At 41.1% G+C, this 20,881-nt stretch overlaps 1 protein-coding gene across 15 annotated transcripts in view; it reads right to left on the bottom strand.

Annotated features, from left to right (window-relative positions):
- Positions 1–5,673: 5,673 nt before the first annotated feature.
- Positions 5,674–20,881, bottom strand: part of phka1a (phosphorylase kinase, alpha 1a (muscle)) — a 31,150-nt gene continuing 15,942 nt past the window's right edge. The window contains exons 16-35 of one of the 15 annotated variants that reach the window (XM_085264113.1): positions 19,884–20,028; positions 19,623–19,701; positions 19,197–19,366; positions 16,755–16,916; positions 16,573–16,667; positions 16,338–16,483; positions 15,075–15,228; positions 14,440–14,598; positions 14,230–14,359; positions 13,452–13,553; positions 12,882–12,997; positions 12,622–12,657; positions 12,366–12,401; positions 11,023–11,058; positions 10,484–10,513; positions 9,811–9,849; positions 9,424–9,585; positions 9,118–9,171; positions 7,696–7,896; positions 5,674–7,614 (exon numbers count right to left, since the gene is read on the bottom strand). In XM_085264113.1, coding sequence (XP_085120239.1) covers positions 7,441–7,614; positions 7,696–7,896; positions 9,118–9,171; positions 9,424–9,585; positions 9,811–9,849; positions 10,484–10,513; positions 11,023–11,058; positions 12,366–12,401; positions 12,622–12,657; positions 12,882–12,997; positions 13,452–13,553; positions 14,230–14,359; positions 14,440–14,598; positions 15,075–15,228; positions 16,338–16,483; positions 16,573–16,667; positions 16,755–16,916; positions 19,197–19,366; positions 19,623–19,701; positions 19,884–20,028 — 2,226 coding nt within the window. In that variant the 3' untranslated portion in view covers positions 5,674–7,440. Of the gene's footprint in view, positions 7,615–7,695; positions 7,897–9,117; positions 9,172–9,423; positions 9,586–9,810; positions 9,850–10,483; positions 10,514–11,002; positions 11,059–12,365; positions 12,402–12,621; positions 12,658–12,881; positions 12,998–13,451; positions 13,554–14,229; positions 14,360–14,439; positions 14,599–15,074; positions 15,229–16,337; positions 16,484–16,572; positions 16,668–16,754; positions 16,917–19,196; positions 19,367–19,622; positions 19,702–19,883; positions 20,029–20,881 lie in introns of those variants that run through there. The other 14 variants (XM_085264123.1, XM_085264130.1, XM_085264139.1 and 11 more) reach the window with 14 other exon arrangements.

Here is a 20,881-nt window from a genome sequence, read left to right as displayed (position 1 = left end):
CCTAAAGCTAAAACTGGAAACCAGTTTCTGTTGACGATCATGTGCGTTTCGACCAGGTTTCCCGAGGCAATCCCACTACGGAGAATAACAGCTCAGATTGTTGTCAAAGCACTGTTGAGATTCTTTTCAACCTTTGGTCTGCCTAAGGTTGTGCAAACAGACCAAGGTACTAACTTTAAGTCTAGAGTGTTTGCCCAAGCCCTGAAAACATTAGGCATTGAACACATAACCTTGAGTTCTTACCATCCTGAAAGTCAGGGGGCACTAGAGAGGTTTCATCAGACTTTGAAGTCTATGTTAAGGAAACACTGTTATAGTTCCCAACGGGACTGGGATGAAAGTGTTCCACTTGTTTTATTTGCCTGTCGGGAAGCAACCCAAGAATCTCTGGGATTTAGTCCCAGTGAGCTTGTGTTTGGGCGTGAGATGAGGGGTCCTTTGAAGGTTTTTAAAGAGAGGCTGGCTACACCGGTTGACAACACCAAAAGCCTTCCAGAGTACGTCAAGACACTGAATGACAGGTTGAAGAGGGCTTATTCCTTAACCAGGAACGTATTAGCCACGTCACAAGCGAAAATGAAGAGACACTTTGATCAGCGGGCTGTTGACCGTTCATTTCTGCCAGGTGACAGAGTGCTCCTTCTCCTTCCGGTGCCCGGCTCCTCTCTCTCCGTTAGGTTCTCTGGTCCTTATGTTGTAGAGAGAAAACTCAGCAAGACTAACTACATTATTCAGACCCCGGATTGCAGACGTCCCACTCGGGTGTGTCATGTCAACATGATGAAGCTGTACAACTCTCGTGAACCTTCAGCTGTGCCATCTGTGGTCCAAGAGCAAGTGGTTACGTCTCCGATGGCTTCGGTGACCAAGGTGGAGATTACTCCAGATGAAGATGGGTTGGTGTTACGAGGTGCTGAGCCTCAAAGTGCTCGACTAGGTAATTCTGTGATATTGTCAACCCTAACACAATACCTGTCCCACCTTCCTGCTGAACAGAGCAATGATATTATAACACTCATATCAGGATTCCCATCTCTGTTCAGTGATATCCCGTCTCAAACCACTGTCATAAAACATGATGTGGTGCTCACTAACCCTACACCAATCAAACAGCGCGCTTATCGGGTTAGTCCTGCAAAGAGGGAAATCATAAAACAGGAAGTTGAGTATCTTCTTCAGAATGGATTTGCAGTGCCAAGCTCCAGCTCTTGGAGTTCACCATGTCTCTTAGACACTAAGTCAGATGGAAGCCCAAGATTCTGTACAGACTTCCGAAAGGTGAACTCTGTCACTGTACCCGATGCACATCCCTTACCCCTTATCGATGACTGCATTGATGAAATAGGGCCTGCAAAATACATCACTAAACTCGATATGTTAAAAGGGTATTGGCAAGTGCCTTTGACACAGCAAGCATCTGAGATTTCAGCTTTTGTCACCCCTGACCACTTCCTGCAGTATACGGTTATGCCTTTTGGCATGTGCAATGCCCCTGCAACGTTTCAGAGACTGGTTAACAAAGTGTTGGGAAACATCCCTAACTGCCGAGCATACTTAGATGACATTGTTGTGTATAGCAGTGACTGGTCCACCCACATAGCTACATTAAAAGAAGTCTTCATTAGCCTAGACAGTGCGTCTCTCACTTTGAACCTTGCCAAATGTGATTTCGCTAGAGGCAGTGTCCTCTACCTTGGCCAGCAAGTTGGTCTAGGGCAAGTGCGCCCTGCAGATGCCAAAGTCATTGCGATTAGGGAGTTCCCCCAACCAACCACCAGGAGAGAACTGCGGCGGTTCCTTGGGATGATAGGATATTACCGACGGTTTTGTAAAAATTTCTCTTCTGTTGCTGCCCCTCTCACTGATTTAACCAGCCCCTCAAAGCCGTTTATTTGGTCTGGGAGTTGTCAGCAGGCTTTCGAAAGCCTTAGGGGCTTACTTTGTTGCACCCCTGTTTTGTCTGCTCCTAACTTCTCTTTACCATTCAAACTGGAAATAGATGCCAGCGCAGTTGGGGCGGGAGCGGTGCTTCTCCAGGAGGATACCCAGGGCATTGACCATCCTGTGAGTTACTTCTCTCGGAAGTTTGACAAACACCAGCTCAGGTATTCTACCATTGAAAAGGAGACCCTTGCTTTGTTGTGGGCCTTGCAACATTTTGAAGTCTATACAGAGTCAGGTCAGAGGTCAGTCCAAGTATTCACAGATCACAACCCTTTAGTTTTCCTCTCCAAGATGTATAATCACAACCAGCGGCTTATGCGTTGGTCACTGATTATTCAGAATTATACCCTCAAAATCCATCACAAAAAAGGTTCAGAAAACATTGTAGCAGACGCACTCTCCCGTGCTGTTTAGAGAGGTCACCAAACCCTAAGTTTGGTTTTTGAAGGGTGAGAGTGTTACGTGCCAAGGGGTGTGGCTTTGCTTTTGTACTCTGTTTTGTGTTCTATTCATCTTTCAGGCGTCAGGCCTCCTCTGATTGGCCAGTTCGAAGTTGATTGGCAGGTGTCTATTGGCTGGACTGGGCTCAGTTGGCCAATCACACTCCAAGGAACACTACAAATGAGCCGCTCCCTGGCCAGCTGGTGGCTGCTGGCTTCTGCTTTGACAAACATTTGCGAACAAGCATCTTTATGTTGTGTGTGGTGGGAGGCTGGACAGGTAAGCCGGGGTACCCTATACACTGGTTGTAGATTTTACTCTGTTAGTCACACTAGGTTATGCGGTTGATGCCACCCTTGTATGTTTTCACTGACTTTTATCGAGTAGCTAGGTAGGCCTTTTGTTTTGCATTTTTCTTTCAGTTAGGCTAGGCCCTAGAAGCTACCGACCTCTTTTTTGTTTTATTACTTTCTTTGATTTGGATCAACCGCCCAGTCCTCCTCCTCCCCCACCTCTTTACTGTTGTTAAGTTTGACTATCCAGGCAAGCACCCAATAAATCCTTGCCTGATACTTAACTGTTCTGTGGTCTTCCTCCTTCATTGATTGTGGTTGTCCAGTGTTGCTGTCTCCTTCCTACCTTTGCCTCCGCCATGGTGGGGGGGACGTAACAATACCAAAGTATTCTAGAGTCAAATGTGAGGCCATCTGTCTGACAACGTCCCAAGCAAATCTACAACAGGATGGCTGAAAAAGAAAAGACAGTGGTGCAAAGTCCAGACACCAACCTGTGCATTAACAAATGTCCACACACCTCAATGTGCAGAAGCAATGCTGTAAAGAAGAGTGAGACAAAACTTCTCCAAAGGTGAGAGACTGAAGAAGTCATGCAGAAAACGATGGCAATGCCAAAAAGTGGTTCTACAAGCTACTGAATAAAGCGGCATATTCAGCTTTTGTCACAGGACTGTATAAAAGATGGATGTAGGTATCGTGACATCATCCACTGGGTTGGGAAGTCTGAAACTGAAGAAAAGTAATTTGTCAGTCACAAGTTTTTATCCTGGATAATCCTCCTATTAGACTCTTTAAAAACAACCAAAATTTACAAAATGGACTTCATGCTTTGAGAACGTCGTGAAATAAGTGAATAAATCAACCAGGCAGAGGTCTACTCAGGGTCAGCAACCAAGACGCTTACAAAAAAAGTGTGGAGAGTGGAAACCCAGCGTTGACTTTGTCCATCTTTGTCCATGACTGATGTTCATTGGTGCAGTGTTGGAGTGTTGGCCATATAGAGTGCAGTATGAGCCATAAAATTGTGCTCACTGGGGTAAATTTGTGTGATTAAACCCTATAACTGGGTATGTTTGTTGATACTGCCAGAATACGACATCTGAGTTGTTTTAGAAACAGACTCCATCAAACAGATTGCTGGCACATGAGTGTAACACTTACAGCTGAAATGTATTCATGTTTTTGGCAAACAATAAAGAACAAGAGAATTTATCACTAAGTATTGGCATCAAGTTTTTTCAAATCACATCTGGTTTCGCTGTGTTTAATTAATCACATAATTCAGTGAGCAAGCTGAACAGATGACTAAGATGGAGAAAAGAAAAAAAGTGGTTTACGTGAAATAGAAACTTTCACTGACCATAATTTGCTTAACCACAGACAGATTCATGCCTGGCATTGGACAAGTAATCATTGGTCTGCATGTTCAGGCCTGCCAAATGCAGTCCCTGTTTATCAGAATCAGAATGGGTTTATTGCCAGATGTTGAGGTTTACAACATTAGGAAATTGCTGCGGTGCTTCAGTGCAGACAATAAGAATTAAAGTGCTATGTAGAAAGAAAGATATGTGCATGAGATATACATGAGATATATACATGAGAATAAGAATTATGAGTGCTACGTAGAAAGATCCTTGTACGTTTGCTTTCCACATACATGTAACCAGCCACACTTTGAACTGTTTTTGTTTTTTTTTTAAAGTTCAGCAGCACTTAACATACTTAATTTATCTGATTGAATATTTTCTCTTTTGAGGCCATTTTATTTCAGGTAAAAAAAAAAAAACAAGATCCTGTGCTTAAACCATTTATAACTCTTCTCAAATTAACTAAACCTTTCAGCAGAATTTGAAGAACTGACATCAGTGATGTTATGGTTATGTCTGTGGTTTCTAATTCACTACATTCACTCACCTGATACCTTTTTTGGTATACCTTATTAGTTTTTGGTTGGATGCCCCTTTTTGCTTTAATTAAAGCATCTATCAGGAGGTGGTCATGGACATGGTCAGCAACAATACTTGGGCTATGGTGTTGAAAAGATGCTAAGGAGCCATAAATATTCCACACCACCACAAGCAGTTCTGCATTTGGCTAGGGTCAGTGTCACTACTGGTAGCATGAGGCGATATATGGACCCTACAGTGGGTGCACAGATAGTCCAACATGCCTTTGCCAGTGTCTCCAAGCAAACTCTGAGGAGCATGGAGGAGATTCCAGGAGACAGACAAGTACTCTAGGAGAGCTGGACAATGACAAAGAAAGTACTTAACCCATCAGCAGGACCGGTATCTGCTTCATTGTGCAAGGAGGAACAGGGTAAGTACTGCCAGAGCTACAAAATGACCTCCAGCAGGACACGCGTGTGAATGATTTTGATTGTTTGGTCAGAAACACGAGTTCATGAGGGTGGCCTGAGGGCTCGGTGTCCTCTTGCGGGCCCTGACCTCACTGCCGGTCAACGTGGAGTTCGATCTGCCACTCAGTACATTACGTTTTAGTCCATCCGACGGTGCCAGGTTGCACCTCAGACTGTCCAGGAGCTCGGTGATGTCCTGGTCCAGATCTGGGAGAATCCTCCATGATACCAGCTGTCATCTCAGGAGCATTCCCTGACATTGTCAGGGGTGCAAATAGGCATGTTGACCATACAAGCTACTGAGTACCCCTAATTACATTTAATAAGAATGGACTAAGCCTGCCTCGTTATTTATACACTTTGATTTTTTGAGGTGTCTTTGAATTCAGCCCTCACAGTTTGGTTATTTAATTGCCACTAAACTTCTTGGCATCCTTTCAATTTCAACACTTCCTTACTGCTTCCCTGTTCCTTTATTTTTTGGTTTGAGCAGCATATTCATATATATGAAGTTAAACCAACAAAGCACATGTAACAGGCCTGAAAGTTCAGGCAACTGTAAGATGGAGAGAGCACTTTGAAAAGTTTAAAAAGACCTACTCAGTAACATGACTGATTAAAAACACTCATAACTGATTTTGATTATTTTATTACAGAATTAGTTTCAAAAACAAAAAAACAGTCAACCACCGGCTTGCTCATCGATACTCGTTCTGATACGATCGGCTGTAGTTCACGTGGAGTGTGCTGGAACGCCACAAAATGACTGACGTCAGCTGATTACTGGACATTTAAACAGGAGGCACGATCAGGCATGTTCTTCAATAACCTTAATAATTTATTCCAAATTTGTCGTCAATATCGTAAACAATGAACCATCGAAGAGCCAACAGACAAAATGTGTTCAAGTTTAACTGCAATTAATCTAAAAACAGAAACAAAATTACAGTTTCAGCAATCAGATGAGAAGATTAAGGCAAAGAAACGCATTAATACACTACATGCTGAAGAAAACGTTCTGAGAAATTAATTCAGTTCATTTATAGCTTTAAATAAAACAGCACTCCTGAAGTTTCAGTCACACAAACTTCTAGACTCAAAATACAACCATGTTAAGGCATCATGGCCTCTTTAAGACACCTACCTACAGGAGCTGACTTCAATTAACGGTTTAGACCTAAAAAAATAAATACTACTTTTTTGTTTGCTTTCCATTTGTAATACACCGTACAAGCACACAGGACTGGAGGTATACGAAGACGGGTGAGTCTTAGAGGTTGAGCGACCAGGTGAGGTAATAAATTAGGAAACGTTAGAAGATTAATTTGAAATTTACGAACTTCATGTTTAAGTTACGCAGGTAACAGTGGTTGGAGGTGAAAATGTTTAAGGTAGTGATGAGCGCAAGAAAAAAAAAGGGAAAACTGTATTTTCTGGCCATGTTGATTATAGCTGGGATACATTTACATTCATTTCCACAGAGTGAATTAGTATATTTGGCTCATTTTCCCCATAAATAGATGAAAAAATGAGCAGGGGATGGAAATTAACTGCTTTAACTCATCCCCCCCTTTGAGAACTACTACGGATGACCCTCGTTTCTCTTGTCTAAACTTAGTTTCTGTCATATTTCCTTCAGAACAAAATGACTGGGTGTGCATCAGAAGGTATGGGTAGCTTACTAGAGCTACCTCTGGAAAACCAAATGTGCATTAATCCGCAGCTGAAAATCGTTCCCAACAAAAAGATGCATTATTTACCACAGTTTTAGTAACATTTGCTAATAACTATAACTATGATATTTTAGGAAATGTATTTAAATATCTGGCCAATGTTTATTTTGCATTAACACTGAAAGTTTAAGTACGGTGCACAAATTTTAAGCTTATGAAACAAGAAATTTTGAACTAGTGGATGATGTGAATTTATACTAGTTAAAATACTTCAGCTCTGGCAAGGGGTTAATCAAAATTGCTGATTTCAAATTTCACATTTACGCTTCCTCCTCCTAACGTGTGCCATTAGAAGTGAATATCTGTGGATTTCCATCACAGCTTTTTTCAGGTGAGTAACACGAGGCATTTGAACGCACTGCCAGACTTAAAGTAGGGAACTGCTGGTGATTACTGAGAATAAAAGAAACACAGGAAGTCAGCACCCTGAAAAGAGGAACAGACGAGGCTAGCTAACGTGGCTGCTACAGTTTGTGCAGCATTCTGTTGCTTCGGTACGAGCAATGGTTGAAGACGACGAATATTCACGTAAAACTTGATCTATCATCTGCATTAACACACATGTGGTGACAACACGAAGCGAGGCTGTTACGTTAGTTTATGTAGTAAAAAAACAAACAAAAAAACCAAAAAAAATAACAACTAACTGTTGCACCATCTCGTCTTCTCACTGTACGGCACACGAGCCGCTGGGCAGGAAGTCCTGCACGTACACCGCCACAGCCTTTGTGAGGTAGGTCATGCTCCCGAAGCGTCCGCTGGGGGCGCTGTCATACAGCAGCCTGCATATTCCTGTGGACGGATCCCTCTCCAGGATGTGCTCCTCTGCACCAAGGTCCCTCTGCAGAACAATGGAAGAAGAACAACCTGCTTTAGCTGATGACAGGGATACGGACGCTGGAAGTTTAGAGCGACTGCTGACCTGGTCCTTGTCGAACATGTCGTTGGCCAGGTGGACGATCTTCTCCACGTGGATTATAGAGCCGATGCTCTGGATGTCCACGTCAGCCAACATGGTGAGGACCAAGATGGCCTCCACCAGCAGCTGTCGGTACTCGGGCTGAGGGACTCTGTTCAGGACAGTCTCCACATGGACAGAGAACTTTATCTCCCCTGGGGTCATCTGGTGGAAAGTTATAGTTTTTATTTTATGCGTAGTTTGTAAAATTATTTAGTTTTAAGGTTTTTCTGTTTAGTTTTTAAGTTTGGTTTCAGTTAGTTGGATAATTTCAGTTCTTTTTGTTTTTTATTTTATTTTTTATTACTGTAAAATATTGGATCAAATGTTTCGTTTTTATTCCTGGTTAACCAGGATGTTTTTTCACACCTAGTTTTAGTTTTGAATTTAATTTTAATGATCTTGGTGAGCAGATGAACAATAGATATGTCTGTAAAGAGAGTTTCTTTAAACTTTACAGATAAAAAAGGTGATTTTCTTGCATTTATGCATAGTTTAAAACCTCTAAATAGCTATCAATGGAACAAAAAATTACAACTTTAAATGATAAAATTGTAGAAACAATCTTAATTACTAGCAAATAACAGAACAGAGGTTTTTGCTTTTGGCTGTTTGACTGTGGCTGACCTGACCGACAACACTGCAGACTGATGAAAGTTTTACTTACATTTTGAGGGGGAAGTAAGCAGAAGAAGAGATAAGTAGGCTAACTACAATGAGACTCACATGTACAAGTAAAATGAACCAAAAATAAGCTAAAACTAAATATATTCAAACTTAAACAAGTGAAAAGATATTTCAACATATATTTTTGGCTTTCGTAAGTGGTCACAATATACAGGAGCGATAACCCTGATGCAAATATACAAAGCACTAAATGCAGCTTCTCCTCACTTATTTTTATTATTAATACTATTTTTTTTATGTTGTTTTAAGTTTATCATTCAAAGTTATAGTTTGTTTATTTTGTTCTATTCACAGCTTTATGAAGGTTTTAAACTAAAGTGTAAATGCAAAAAAAAATATCACCTTTTTTAACTGTCGTTTCCAGATTTCAAGAGGATTCATTGTGCAACATCATTCAAATGTTTGCCGATCAAAGTATTAGTGTCTTAACAAAACGACACAATATATTACTCAGTATCGGTAAAAATCAGGATTAAATAGAGTCAAGGTTTTTCATGCAAAGTGTAGTAGCAGTAAAAAAAATGAAGGATTTTTAGGATTTTGATGTAATTTGGCAAATATCCCAGATTTTTCCCAAATACCCAACGTAGCATTTAAATGATAAGAACACAGGTTTAAAAAAAAAAAAAAAAAATAGAAAATACTAAAGCAGTAAAATTTCTCTCTCAGTTTCATGTGAAGTGTGTAATCAGACATCACCTCTCTGGTGGTTGAAGATGGAAGAACAAAGCCCTCTATGGACAGACCGTGGCACTGCAAGAAGCACATCAGTATCACCACAACTACCACACAAGTCCAAGTGTGACAGAAACTTTTGGTTCATCTCGTCTTGTCACTTTACGTTAAAGATGTTTTAAATTTAACCACATGAAGGCTCACAACAGGAAACAATAATTATACGACAGGTTTAAAATGTGGAATGCAAATGTTTACCAGTTAATCCAAGAAGTGAATAACATTAAAAAACACACTCATGAGTAAATATGCATCTGAGTCATAACTCACCTTCTGCAGGATCTTCCAGACTTTCTGGTAAAAGCCGACGGGCACTCGGTTCAGCGCCCCGTCCAGACGCCTCCTACGCAGCCACTGGCCGTGTCTGGTATCCTTAGCAACCGGAATCTTGTCCGGGATGTCGAAGGATTCCATGGACGGCAGCCGGAACCTCTGAACAGATGGGAAGAGAAAAGCGGAGTCACTCGCTGTAACTGCGTCTATTCTGGAAGAACAGCGCCCTCTTCTTGTTTTGAGGCACAGTGACACCAGCTGACTGCTAATCCACATCTGATGCAGTGGCTCATGTTAGAGGGCCACTACAGGAAAACAGAAGAAAACAAACAAACAAAAACACTAAGTAAAAACAAAAAGCGGGAGAATAAGGCTAAACTTTACCCCAGACTCGATGCTTTCTACGTCCGGTGACTGCATGCCCTGAGAGGCAGAGAATAAAACATAAAAGAGGAGAAAGGAAAAAGAAAGCAAACAAACAAACAAACAAAAAAAACTGACTTGAAAATAACTGAAGAATTAAGGATCGGTAAAAGCCAGCAAGCATGAATAAAACCAGGGCGTCAAGTGGGAGAAATTCTGTTAGAAAACCACGAATCACAGCACAGCTCCACCCAATCTGCATCATACTGTAACAGCTGGTTAAAGATCGGCGAGATCTTACTCACGAGACGGACCTGTGGGCTCCAAATATTTGAGGTTTTACAGAATCGACAACTGTGACATTTTCCTACAAAGCTTACTATAAATAATTCAGCTTAATTAACATAACTTTTCTTTTTCTTGTTTTAAATGGAGTAAAATTAAATTTACAGTCAACTCTGATTGGTCAGAGAAGCATTGGTTAATAATAATAATCACAATTATTGATTAATCAACAATAATTATTACTGATTAACAATTATTGGCAAATCAGTATCTGAAGCTGTGGTTAGCTGCTTAGATGATTACAATTGCAATGCAGTTTACTTGTTGAGCAGCCACACATTAGAGTGTTAATCACTCAAACCACCCTGAATGCTCAGTTATCAGACTTTAATGTCGTTATCACCGTCACCTTCAGGGTGGACGTCACAGATTGGTCGAGCTGAAAGGAAGAGAAGATCACAGATGGAGGCTTTAATTTAACTTCTGCCGAAACGTTTTCCATTCAGATTCCATGAGAGACGGGTCGAATCACCCACACCACCATCATTACCCCTCATAAGAGTGTGGCTGGTATCGTTTTCACCCTGTGAGTCTGATTTGGTTTTTAAGCATTACGGTAGGAATTGACTTGATCACACGGGGACAGAGGTTGCTAACTTTGTATCATAGTATAATTCCAGGTGTAGTTGAGCTCAAAGTAAAGGTTGAGTTTTAAGATGGGCGTGGCCTGATCAGAGTAAAGGATTCAATATAACAGACTCACACAGCTGTGAGCGATACAGCCACGGAAGTTCAGGTTTGTAGTCAACATGACGACAATGATAATAACCAGCCAAGGTTTGATTCAGTTTGATCAGAAACGACCTACAGCTCCACTTCATTTGAATGAAGTGTGAACGGAAAATTACAATTTCTAAATCTTCCTCACACTTTCTTTATCATCGTCACCTCAACTGAGTCGGTCAAAGACACGCTGCGGTCTGTCTGTAATAGACAAAAACACATTAAACAAAGGCCAGTTTTTAAATCTGCAACCCCAGCTTGCTCTTCCACAGCAAAGCCAAAAGCACATTCAAATCTTCCTCCTCAATACCCATGAAATCATCATCATCATCACGAGCAGAATTACAGCGGCTGCCTGAACCATCACAGCTTGTTGTTCCAGAGCTTTCAACTCTCTCTCACAGTCTTTATCCTCCGGGAGCGTTTATACAGTGTTTAAATCAACTTTAAATACAAATATATGGAGGGTCAGTGAATTTAGGGTAGTTGAGTGATATAATTCAGGCTAACATAATACAGCGACGTTGCAAATCTCATCTACAGATTAAGGATGAGAATTAATAGAAGTTTGTGATAAGGGTCATTCTGTGAGGTTAACACCTGCTGGTGGTTTAACAGATACACAAATAACGGCAGGAAGAAGTCACCCAAAATGGACACAATTATAGCAGGTGACTCAGGGGACCCGATCCACAGATCAATAGTTTGAATCATTTTATTACCCATAAGTTCTGGTGTAACAAGTTTGCAGTACACACCCTCAGTTTTAAAGCATCTACATTAAGGAATAGTGATATCAAACTCATCTCCCCTCATGGGTTAACTGCAGCCCCATCTGAACTCATGCACAGCCCAACCACTGAAACCATTTCAAAGTCTATTTAAAGTTTATTTCTACTATGGGGTCCCCATTATTCATTTTTTGTTTTATGAGATGCTCTATAGTGGGAAATAAAAAAAAAATCTCTCTCTCTCGATACACACACACACACACACACACACACACACCTTATCTGATAGCCTATAAAGTTTACAGTTAAATGACTGATGTATTTTAGGTTATCTTAAGGAAAATAATGCATGTTCAAAAAATAAAATAACATTCATCAAGACTGGTGTCATTATGTGTACACTACAATTTAAGAATCATGGTAAAAAAAATAATATAATTTTTGTCTAACCCAAAAAAACAAAACAAAATAGCCATAAATTTCTTTTGACTTAAGGATGTTTTGTTAGCTACTCTCCAAAATGTTGACAAAACTCATCTAAAACCTTCATCATGATGAAGTCTGAGGAACGCAGCTGAAAGCTCTGGAGCAAATAAGCAGGCCTTGAGTTTTACAAATGAACAGCCTCCCTAATGATCGATCTGTTGATCTGATCGATCGGTGAGGTTTACACAGAAGGTGAATTAACAGCTACAGGTAAAAAAACAAAAATAAAACAACAACAAATGAACAGATGTCATCACTGTAATAGGTAATATTCTTTCATGTGATCATCACCTTAAGTGTGTCCATCATGGATAACCTGCGATCCACCTGCAACACAAGGACCAGGTCGTGAATGAACGACTGAGCTGTTCTAACAGACATAATGATTCAAATCGATCAATAGTCTCGATCTTAAAGCCGACAATTTCCCATCAACGAGCCACCGCTCTCCTTCAGCACATGCTTTCAGCTCTCTATGAATTACTTCATGTCCCACCAGCACCCTCTTCCAGGTGAATTAGCACCTCATTTAAATCATTAACATCACCTTGTTCAGATCCGTCAAAGACAACCTGTGCTCCAGCTGCAAAAACACAAAAGTCGAGTTTGCCAAAAAAGCTCAACAATTTCAAAATAAGAGCCTCTCCTGCCTCCATCTCCATCTCTGTTTAATGGGCTGCTGAGTTTACTCGTTTCATGACAGTCAAATGTTAAAGTTGACACAGTGTGTGTGTCTGAAGAAGCGCTTTAAGATGAGCTTCCTATGTGGAGCAAGGTAACTGTAACCTCACAGTCATGGCATCCTACCATTTTCATGTCGCTCTTCAGTTTGCTGATGCCGGCTCTCTCGCTTTTAGTGGCTCCCACATTCCCGAGATGATGGATCGAGATGGCAGGACTGACGCCGGCATCCATCTCCCGAACTGTGTGGAGGGTTGAGGAAGAAGAAACAAACAGCACAGGCACAGAGAGAAAATAAATGGGAGTAAAGGTCAAACGGTGAACGTGTGGATTTTTGTTTAAAATCAAGTCTGGGAAAACAGATTAGGACAATGATATCAATAACAAGAATAAACAATCTAGAGAGGTCTTCTCTAGCAGTTAGTGGAACGTCATGCGTGCAATGTTACAGTTTCTCTGTGGAAATATGAGGCCTGTCAGTGGCTTACTTATTAAAAACTGTTGCCCACCCTTCTTCCACAGCATATTGAAACAGATTACTTTGGCTACACTCTTGTCAAAAGATTTCTCTTTTCATGTGACGACTGCCCCACCCAATCAGAAAGCTTCACCGTCATTGCAGATGAAGCAGCAGTGACTGCGTCAGAGTTGCAGCATATGACTGGTTCTCGTGTTACATGAGGTAAGAGGTCTCACCACTGCGCTCCACTCCAAACTCCTTCCCGCTGAGGATGTGATGGAGCAAGTTCTTCAGTTCAGACGGACTCAGACTCATCAGGGTCTCTGTGGCCTCCTCTCCTGTTTTCACAAACGCAAAGACAAACATGACACCTGAAGCCCGTACTATGAAGAAAGATTACTGTGGAGCTTTAAGTCAGAGTTTCTCTTCCCATGAAACAGACTCTTATCTGGCTAAATCACCATGGTAACTTATGCTGAACACATAACTTGGTTAATACATTACAACAAAAACCTTGAAGATAAAGTTTACAAGAGTGAAAGAAGACTTCATTAAGATTTCATTTCCCACACATTTCTTTTCTTAGCCTTACATCAAGCCAAAGAGGCCAAAGAAACTATTTGGAGGGAAAGCCAAGGAAAACATTTTACGATTGGAGGCAATATTTCACATTTAACTCGCATCAACAAATTAATCAGTTTAATAAGATCTGTGACTGTGTTTACAGAATGTTGATGATGCACTGCTTGGATACGTTTGGGGTGTTTTGTTGTATATATGTGCTTTTATGTCCCGGGGCTACAGTTGTAAATTAGCAGTTCTGTTAAAAGCCAACACGTAGTTCATCCTTGTTCAATTTACAAATACATGGTTTGTAACATTTAGGCTGAATGTGATCTTTGGTTTGTTACTCCACTATAGGCATAAAGTCACAATGAGAGACATGGATTTTTAGTAACAAACTTGAGTAATTTACTTCTTAAAGCCCAGCTTTAAACCACCTTCCCGTCTTACCTGAGCAGCCGAGTGACTGAGCCAGCTCGGTGGCCATCACCTGGATGATGAGACCGATTCTCAGCCTGAACATCTCGCTGAACAGCCCGGGCTGAGTCCTGATGCTCATAGCCAGGTACACCATGATCTCCTGGTGGAAAGACATTTAAAGGATGAAGGACAGAGAGAGGAGAAGGTTTTAAACACATGATTGTGGAGGAGGTAACTCACCTGTGTGAGAATGGCAACACTGATGTTGTTTTCACTGGCCTCGTCGATAAGATTCGCCAGCTGGTCCGGCGGTATCGGAGCCGTGATGGTTTTCTCTCTCGGCTCAGGAGGGAGTCCGATCGTCAGGTGCTTCTGGTGGGCCAGCAAATCAGAGCAGGCCTACCGAGAGAGACCACAACCAATTAGGAAAGAGCAGGAAAAGTTAAGGGCTTGCTGGTGGGAGATCTAATGCAGCATGGAGTCAACTGATAGCAGAGGGTTGGCATTTCAGAGGTATTTCACTCCAACTTCAGGAGCTTTTCTTTAAACCTTCTTAGAAGTTTTTAATTTAACCACAAACTGTGGTCAACTCATTTCAAGCTTTTCGGACTCTGTGACTCGCTACATGTGAAGGTAAGAGATGAATGACTGAAGATTTAAAGGCACACGTAGAGTTCAAATCTGTGCCAATAATGAACAATGAACCCACCAGTTGTTCATATAGATTTTAGTTTTACATTATTTTTTACTTTACTTAAAACTGTAGCTTCAGGACTTTTTTCATAATCATGGCTAAAACAGAAGATTCACTAGTAACGTCACACCTGACCACACAGCTTCTGTACGCTGCCCTGTTATCTATAGCTGCACCGTACCGAGTCGAGCTCCTCCACCTTCTTCCTCAGCATGCCAGAGATCATCCTGATGAGACCCCAGTGTTTCAGTTCACCTGCCTTCTCATAAAGATCAGTCAGCAGAGACCTCACAGTGGAGCCTTTACCATGCACACCCGTGTCCCAGTCCATACCCCTGACAAAGGAAAGACAGCAAGGGCTTTTCATTCTTTTCAATGCCGTTTTGACATGTCACAGCAGCACAGTCTGAATCAGGAGCGCTTAATGACTCAACTGTGGAGTCAAGTTCAGATACTTCTTCCAGATCCTGAGACTCACACTGATGAGCTAGCTTGATTGGTTGACTGTTTGCATGATGCAGCACAAAATAAGCCAGCCAAAGACGCAGCCGTACACAGAAACAAGCCAGCCAAGCAACAACAAGACTTCACTGTCTGTAAATATCTGTCAAAACTATGACTAAAAATTATTTATTAAACAGTTTTTTTTATGTGTAAAACACAAAGAAAACAAAAAGTAAACAAACTGCACTATTTTGCTTCCACGTCAAGGCAGCGACCTCCGCTCAGCACAGCTAAAAATACAGAGCGCTACAAGTTGGCCAGTCAGCCGATGACCTTTAGACTTTAGTTCGTTGTTTCTTGTAAATCTTTAGTCTTCCAATGAGCTGTAAGTGAGCGTGTCACCATTACTAAATCACAATCATTCAAAAGGAAAAAATGTAAATGTTGGGGCAGGGATAGCTCAGTAGGTAAAGTGGTCGCCCCATGATCGGAAGGTTGGCGGTTCGAATCCACTTAACGGCTACCCTGAGGTACCCCTGAGCAAGGTACCGTCCCTACACACTGCTCCCCGGGCGCCTGCTTAGTGGGCTGCCCACTGCTTCACTGAGTGAATGGGTCAAATGCAGAGAAAAACAAGTAATTTCCCCATGGGGATCAATAAAGTATCCATTATTATTATTATTATTATTATTATTAACCTGGTTTTTCACATTTACGAGGAGATATTGAAATAGACAGTTTTGTTTTAATCCTTCTATTCTGTAAACATCCATCAACTGCTGGGCTGCCGGTGTCTGGGAATACACGCTTCCCTAGCAACCAGTGGTTGCCGGGGGTAGCTGACGAGTCTCTAGGCTTTTGTGACTGAGGCTTTAATATTTTAATACCAAAATTAAGTTTGCTGCAGTTCCTGCTTTTTCGCATCACCTTCGTTGTGTTTCATATCTGTTTTAATAAAAATCATGGTGATGTCAAACACACCCAGCCTCATGTTTCTCACTTGTCTTTGTAGAGGATGCAAAGTATATCAGCCTGGTCCTGCAGAGACTGTGTGTCTTTCAGCAGCTGGGCCAAAGCGTTGTAGTCGATGGCTCCGCTGGCATCTCTGGGAATGCCACTCTGTGTTGTGACCCCTGCCTCAGGACCCTGGAGTGAAAACACAGAGTGACCGAGGAGTCTGCAAGTGAGCAAAGAGCTGACATCAGAGGAGAGAAAAGAAAGAAAGGAAGAAGAACCTGAACGTCTGGTGATGCAGGAGAGTCTGTAAGATTCAGGTTGAGCGTCGGCTGAGGAGAACGAAACAATTTGCTCGGCAGGTACATGTTGACATCTGAGGGGGAAAAATAGAAAACAACGTTTTATTATTAAATTTGTGATTTAGTCGAGTTTGTCAGTCGGAGACGAAGCGCCGACTCACTTTGTATGTTGAGGTCCTGAGCTTTGTTCATCAGAGTCACCATCTCTTTGGTTTTGGTGGCCGCAGCCTTGAATCTGCTGAGACCTCCCACCGGACGCTTGGGCTTCTTGGGGGCAGAGTGGGCCAACAGGTGGTCAAGGTACTGCGCGAGGTCGTCATCCTCTGTAGGGAGGGACCAAGAGAACAAAACAAAGCGATGAAGGAGGGTGGGATGAGGAGAAGAACAGAAATGTGGAGAGGGAAAGGAGGAAAAATGAACACGCAGAAAGAGATCATTTACTCACCGCTCTTTTTTGTACAGACAAGTGTTAAAACTGAGTTTCCTTCTAAACTTCATAAAGTACTAAAAAGAAATAAGATCTGAAAACCATTTTTCATTTTATGCTAATTTATAAACTTTGAACTTGCAGCTTTTAAAGGGTTTGCTCACTCAAATCTCACAAAAACAAAACTTATTATTGAGTATCTGAGAAAAAAAGATCTTCGTTCATTTCAGGTGGTTTACAACAAAATTAATATTGCTTTACAGAAATTTCTGTTTTTCCGAGGAACAAATTGCAAATATTCATAAACACCATTAAACGTGACAATTGTGTGTAATAATTATAATGGCTTTTGTGGGTGAGGCTTTGGGGTGAACTGACCCTTTAAACTGAAGACTTTATTGGTCACAGCCATGCTAGCAAATTGTGATGCATTTAGGGACCAACAAAACAGGCGTTTAAGGCAAATCTAACCAGCTGTGCATGAACACAAACAACACAACCAGAAACTGAGAATGTTTTCATTCTTCCACTCGTGTTAAGATTTTGAGGCGTTTTAAATGCACCACAGTCAAAAATACACTTTTTATTTTTTAAAGAGGACCCATTATCTTTATTTCCATATTGTCATTTTTCAATCATGGACTCTCTACAGCAGCAGTTCTGAAGCAAGTCATTTTAGCTCCTTCCTAACTTTCGTCTGATTGGCTGCAACGCTTAAACCAAGCGTGGGGAACTCCAGGCCTCAAGGGCCGGTGTCCTGCAGGTTTTAGATCTCATCCTGGGTCAGCACACCTGAATCAAATGATTAGTTCATTACTAGGCATCTGGAGAACTTCAAGACATGTTGAGGAGGTCATTTAGCCATTTAAATCAGCTGCTTTGGATCAAGGACACATCTAAAACCTGCAGGACCCAGGAAGATCCCATCTGCCAGTGGGCGGAGCTTCTGTGCTGTAATTCCCATATAGGTATATATTTTTTTTTTTTCTCACTTAATGCATAGCCAAGCAGAGCAGAAAAATAAAGAAAAACTGCCTGAAAATGCTTTGTTTTAAATATTTTAAAAGTTTTAAATTGAGTGTTCAGATTGAACTCTGGCTTGAAAGGATCATTAAATCTGAGCGTCTTTTTTTCTTGTTGACTGCAAATGATTTTACAATTTTATTGTTTTACAAGCATTAATATCCGGTTCTAAAACAGAGCCAATGATTTTACTTGAGGATTTATACTAAATCTGAATATAGAGTACAGTTAAATCTGGTTTTTATTTTCCCTCTTTCAAACCAATAAACACCAGTTATCGACTCACACTGAGCCATTCGATCCTCCTCTGTCCCAATGATAGACACAGGAGGATAGGCTTTCTTTCCAGCCTTCAAAAAGGCTAAACTTTACTGATATAGTAGCTTTTACCCCGCATGCATACATTCATTTATTCAGTGCTTTTACTCGACTACTGTTCAGCACTACTTTCATATTTGCCCTTCCTTTGTAACATTGCATTTATCCATGTCTGTGATTGGTCAGACGATTGGCAGCAATGTTTAAAAAGTGCAGTAAAAGAAAAACAAAACATTTTAATTACTTGTATATTTGCAGACCTCATTACCAAGCTTTCCTGTGTTAAATATGAGCATCAACAAACTGACTGTACATCAAGTATATGACATAAAATAAGGAAAAGCATTAGAGGTCCACTTTACGGTCCATTACAATTCAAGTTTTGAGTTATTTTATGTAATAATTTAGAGCAAAAGAAGAAAAATATTCCAAGTTGCCCAACAAGGCACCCAAAGCCCCGAGTGGAAGAACTCTGATACACAGGGATGATGGGTGATGATGATAGGATGAAACAGGAAGTGTTGATTAATGAAGTCATGGGTATTTGATTTTAGATTTCACAATGAGATGGCATGAGGGGAAAAAAGAAATAAAATGTAGATGCACAGATGCAACTCAAAAATCAGCCAATGTTAAAAGAAAAACTGTCAACTTAAAGAAACTGTAAGTCTGCTAACAGCTGCTGGGGTCTGTGACTGTGTGAGTATTTTCAGGAATGATCAAACCAACCCAGGAAAAGAAAAATGAGCTGTCAGTGTGAGCTCCGGCTTTAAAAACGTGAATCCTGGTGTCACCATTCCTTCTCCACCCTCCATCCACGCTGTGTTTTTCTTACCAGCATCATAATGCAACTCATGCACGTATCCATCGCCGTAACGCTCATCATCATCACCATCATACTCTTCGTCATGGCGGCCCATGCTGCCAGAAGCCTTACCGTCCAGGAAGCTGAGGTGAGCACAACAGGAAGTGGTCAGGAACTCCGACAGCTTCCCCGTCTGGATCCTAAAGACGAAGAACAGAAGAGGAGGGGATGATTATGAGAACTGGGAAACATTAATAAGCAGTTTGATGCATTTTAATGACAAATCTTGGCAATTAATCAATAAAAGAGGATTTTAAATTGTCTCTACAGTGCAGGAAAAACTAATAAAGTCTTTAATTGGACACGCAAAGAAAGACAAAATAAATAAAACAAAACAGAACTTATTACAAGTTGTCAGATGTAAGAATTCAAATTTAATGCAAAAAAGAAATTGACCTTGCTCCTCCGTAATATCCGTCCTGTAATTTCTTGAGTGTTGCCAGAACTGCAGGGTCCAGGTCTGAGTGATCTTCAGCTGAAGCACAAACATAAGATGAAAACATGCAAGCACAGAAAATGTAAAAACAGAAAATACTTTTTTTTTTTTCAATATTTAAAGATTTCCTTTCAAACTCTCTCTACCATTAATAATGCAGGTGCTTCATTTAATAAATAAGATGTATTTGGACATTTAGCAGAAAAGGTCTTCTCACTCACTCAGCATCGTCTGTGAAATGGGAAAAGTGACAGTCGGTCTTCCCGTCATCCTCCATCTGCATGAGAGGTAGGCGATTTCTGTCCTCAGCATCTCCACGATCATTTTATTATCCAGAGCCAAATAGAACTGCTGATGGTCAATGAACTGAAACAGAGGAAAATATGTTTACTTAAGTTTATTTAAGTCACCAGATTTCCCTTCACCAGAAGGGAATTTGGGTGGTCTGCAAATCTCATTTTATCATCAATCTCATTTCTCATTTTGACACAGATTTTATTCACAGTATATGATCAAAAAGAACAACAATGGTGTGTAAATGTCTGGGAGCTGCTGGACTTTTGGGAGAGGAATACTGTCCCCATGTTTTGGCACAGATGGTTTCGCCTTCCCTGATGGAGCTTTAACCTGCACGTGTGGATGACACAGTGAAGATGAAGGACCTCCAGTATTGACTGTTGGCCTTTGTCTGCTGCACACAGAGATCTCTCCAGATTACCTGAATTCTTTTAGGATATTCAGTACTGAAGATGATAAGACATTCAAAGCCTTCATAATTTAATGGCGGGAAACATTACAAATGTGGAACAGCTTCAGTAGACAGTGATGAACTTCTGCACATCTTTGCCTCTCTAAGACGCTCTTTTTAAACCCACTCATGTTACTAACTTGTGGCCAATGAACCTCATTAGTTGCAAAATGTTCCTCCAGCTGTTTCTTTTCACTTTTCCAGCCTTGTGTCGCTCCTATAAGCTTTTTTTGCACTGTGAACAAGCCAATATTATCCATGAGACAGTAAAACAGTCTGATCCAATATGGTGTCCTACGGTGGCCGGGTGCACCCAGGACAGGCTGCCAGACTGTCTCAGGACATTCACACCTATGGACATCGTTAATTAATCTAACCCCACTAACTGCATGTCTGTGGACTGTGGGAGGAAGTCGGAATACCTGGAGAGAGAACGGGGGACAGGCTCCAACCAGATGGTGGATTCAAACC

Source organism: Mchenga conophoros, linkage group LG3, assembly GCF_057382185.1.
Source record: "Mchenga conophoros isolate Kocher_MC1m ecotype Shallow Benthic linkage group LG3, M_conophoros_male_GT1.1, whole genome shotgun sequence".
Taxonomy (NCBI): Eukaryota; Metazoa; Chordata; class Actinopteri; order Cichliformes; family Cichlidae; genus Mchenga; species Mchenga conophoros.
The sequence above is the reverse complement of the archived record's forward strand: the minus strand, read 5'-3'. Positions and strand labels throughout refer to the sequence as shown.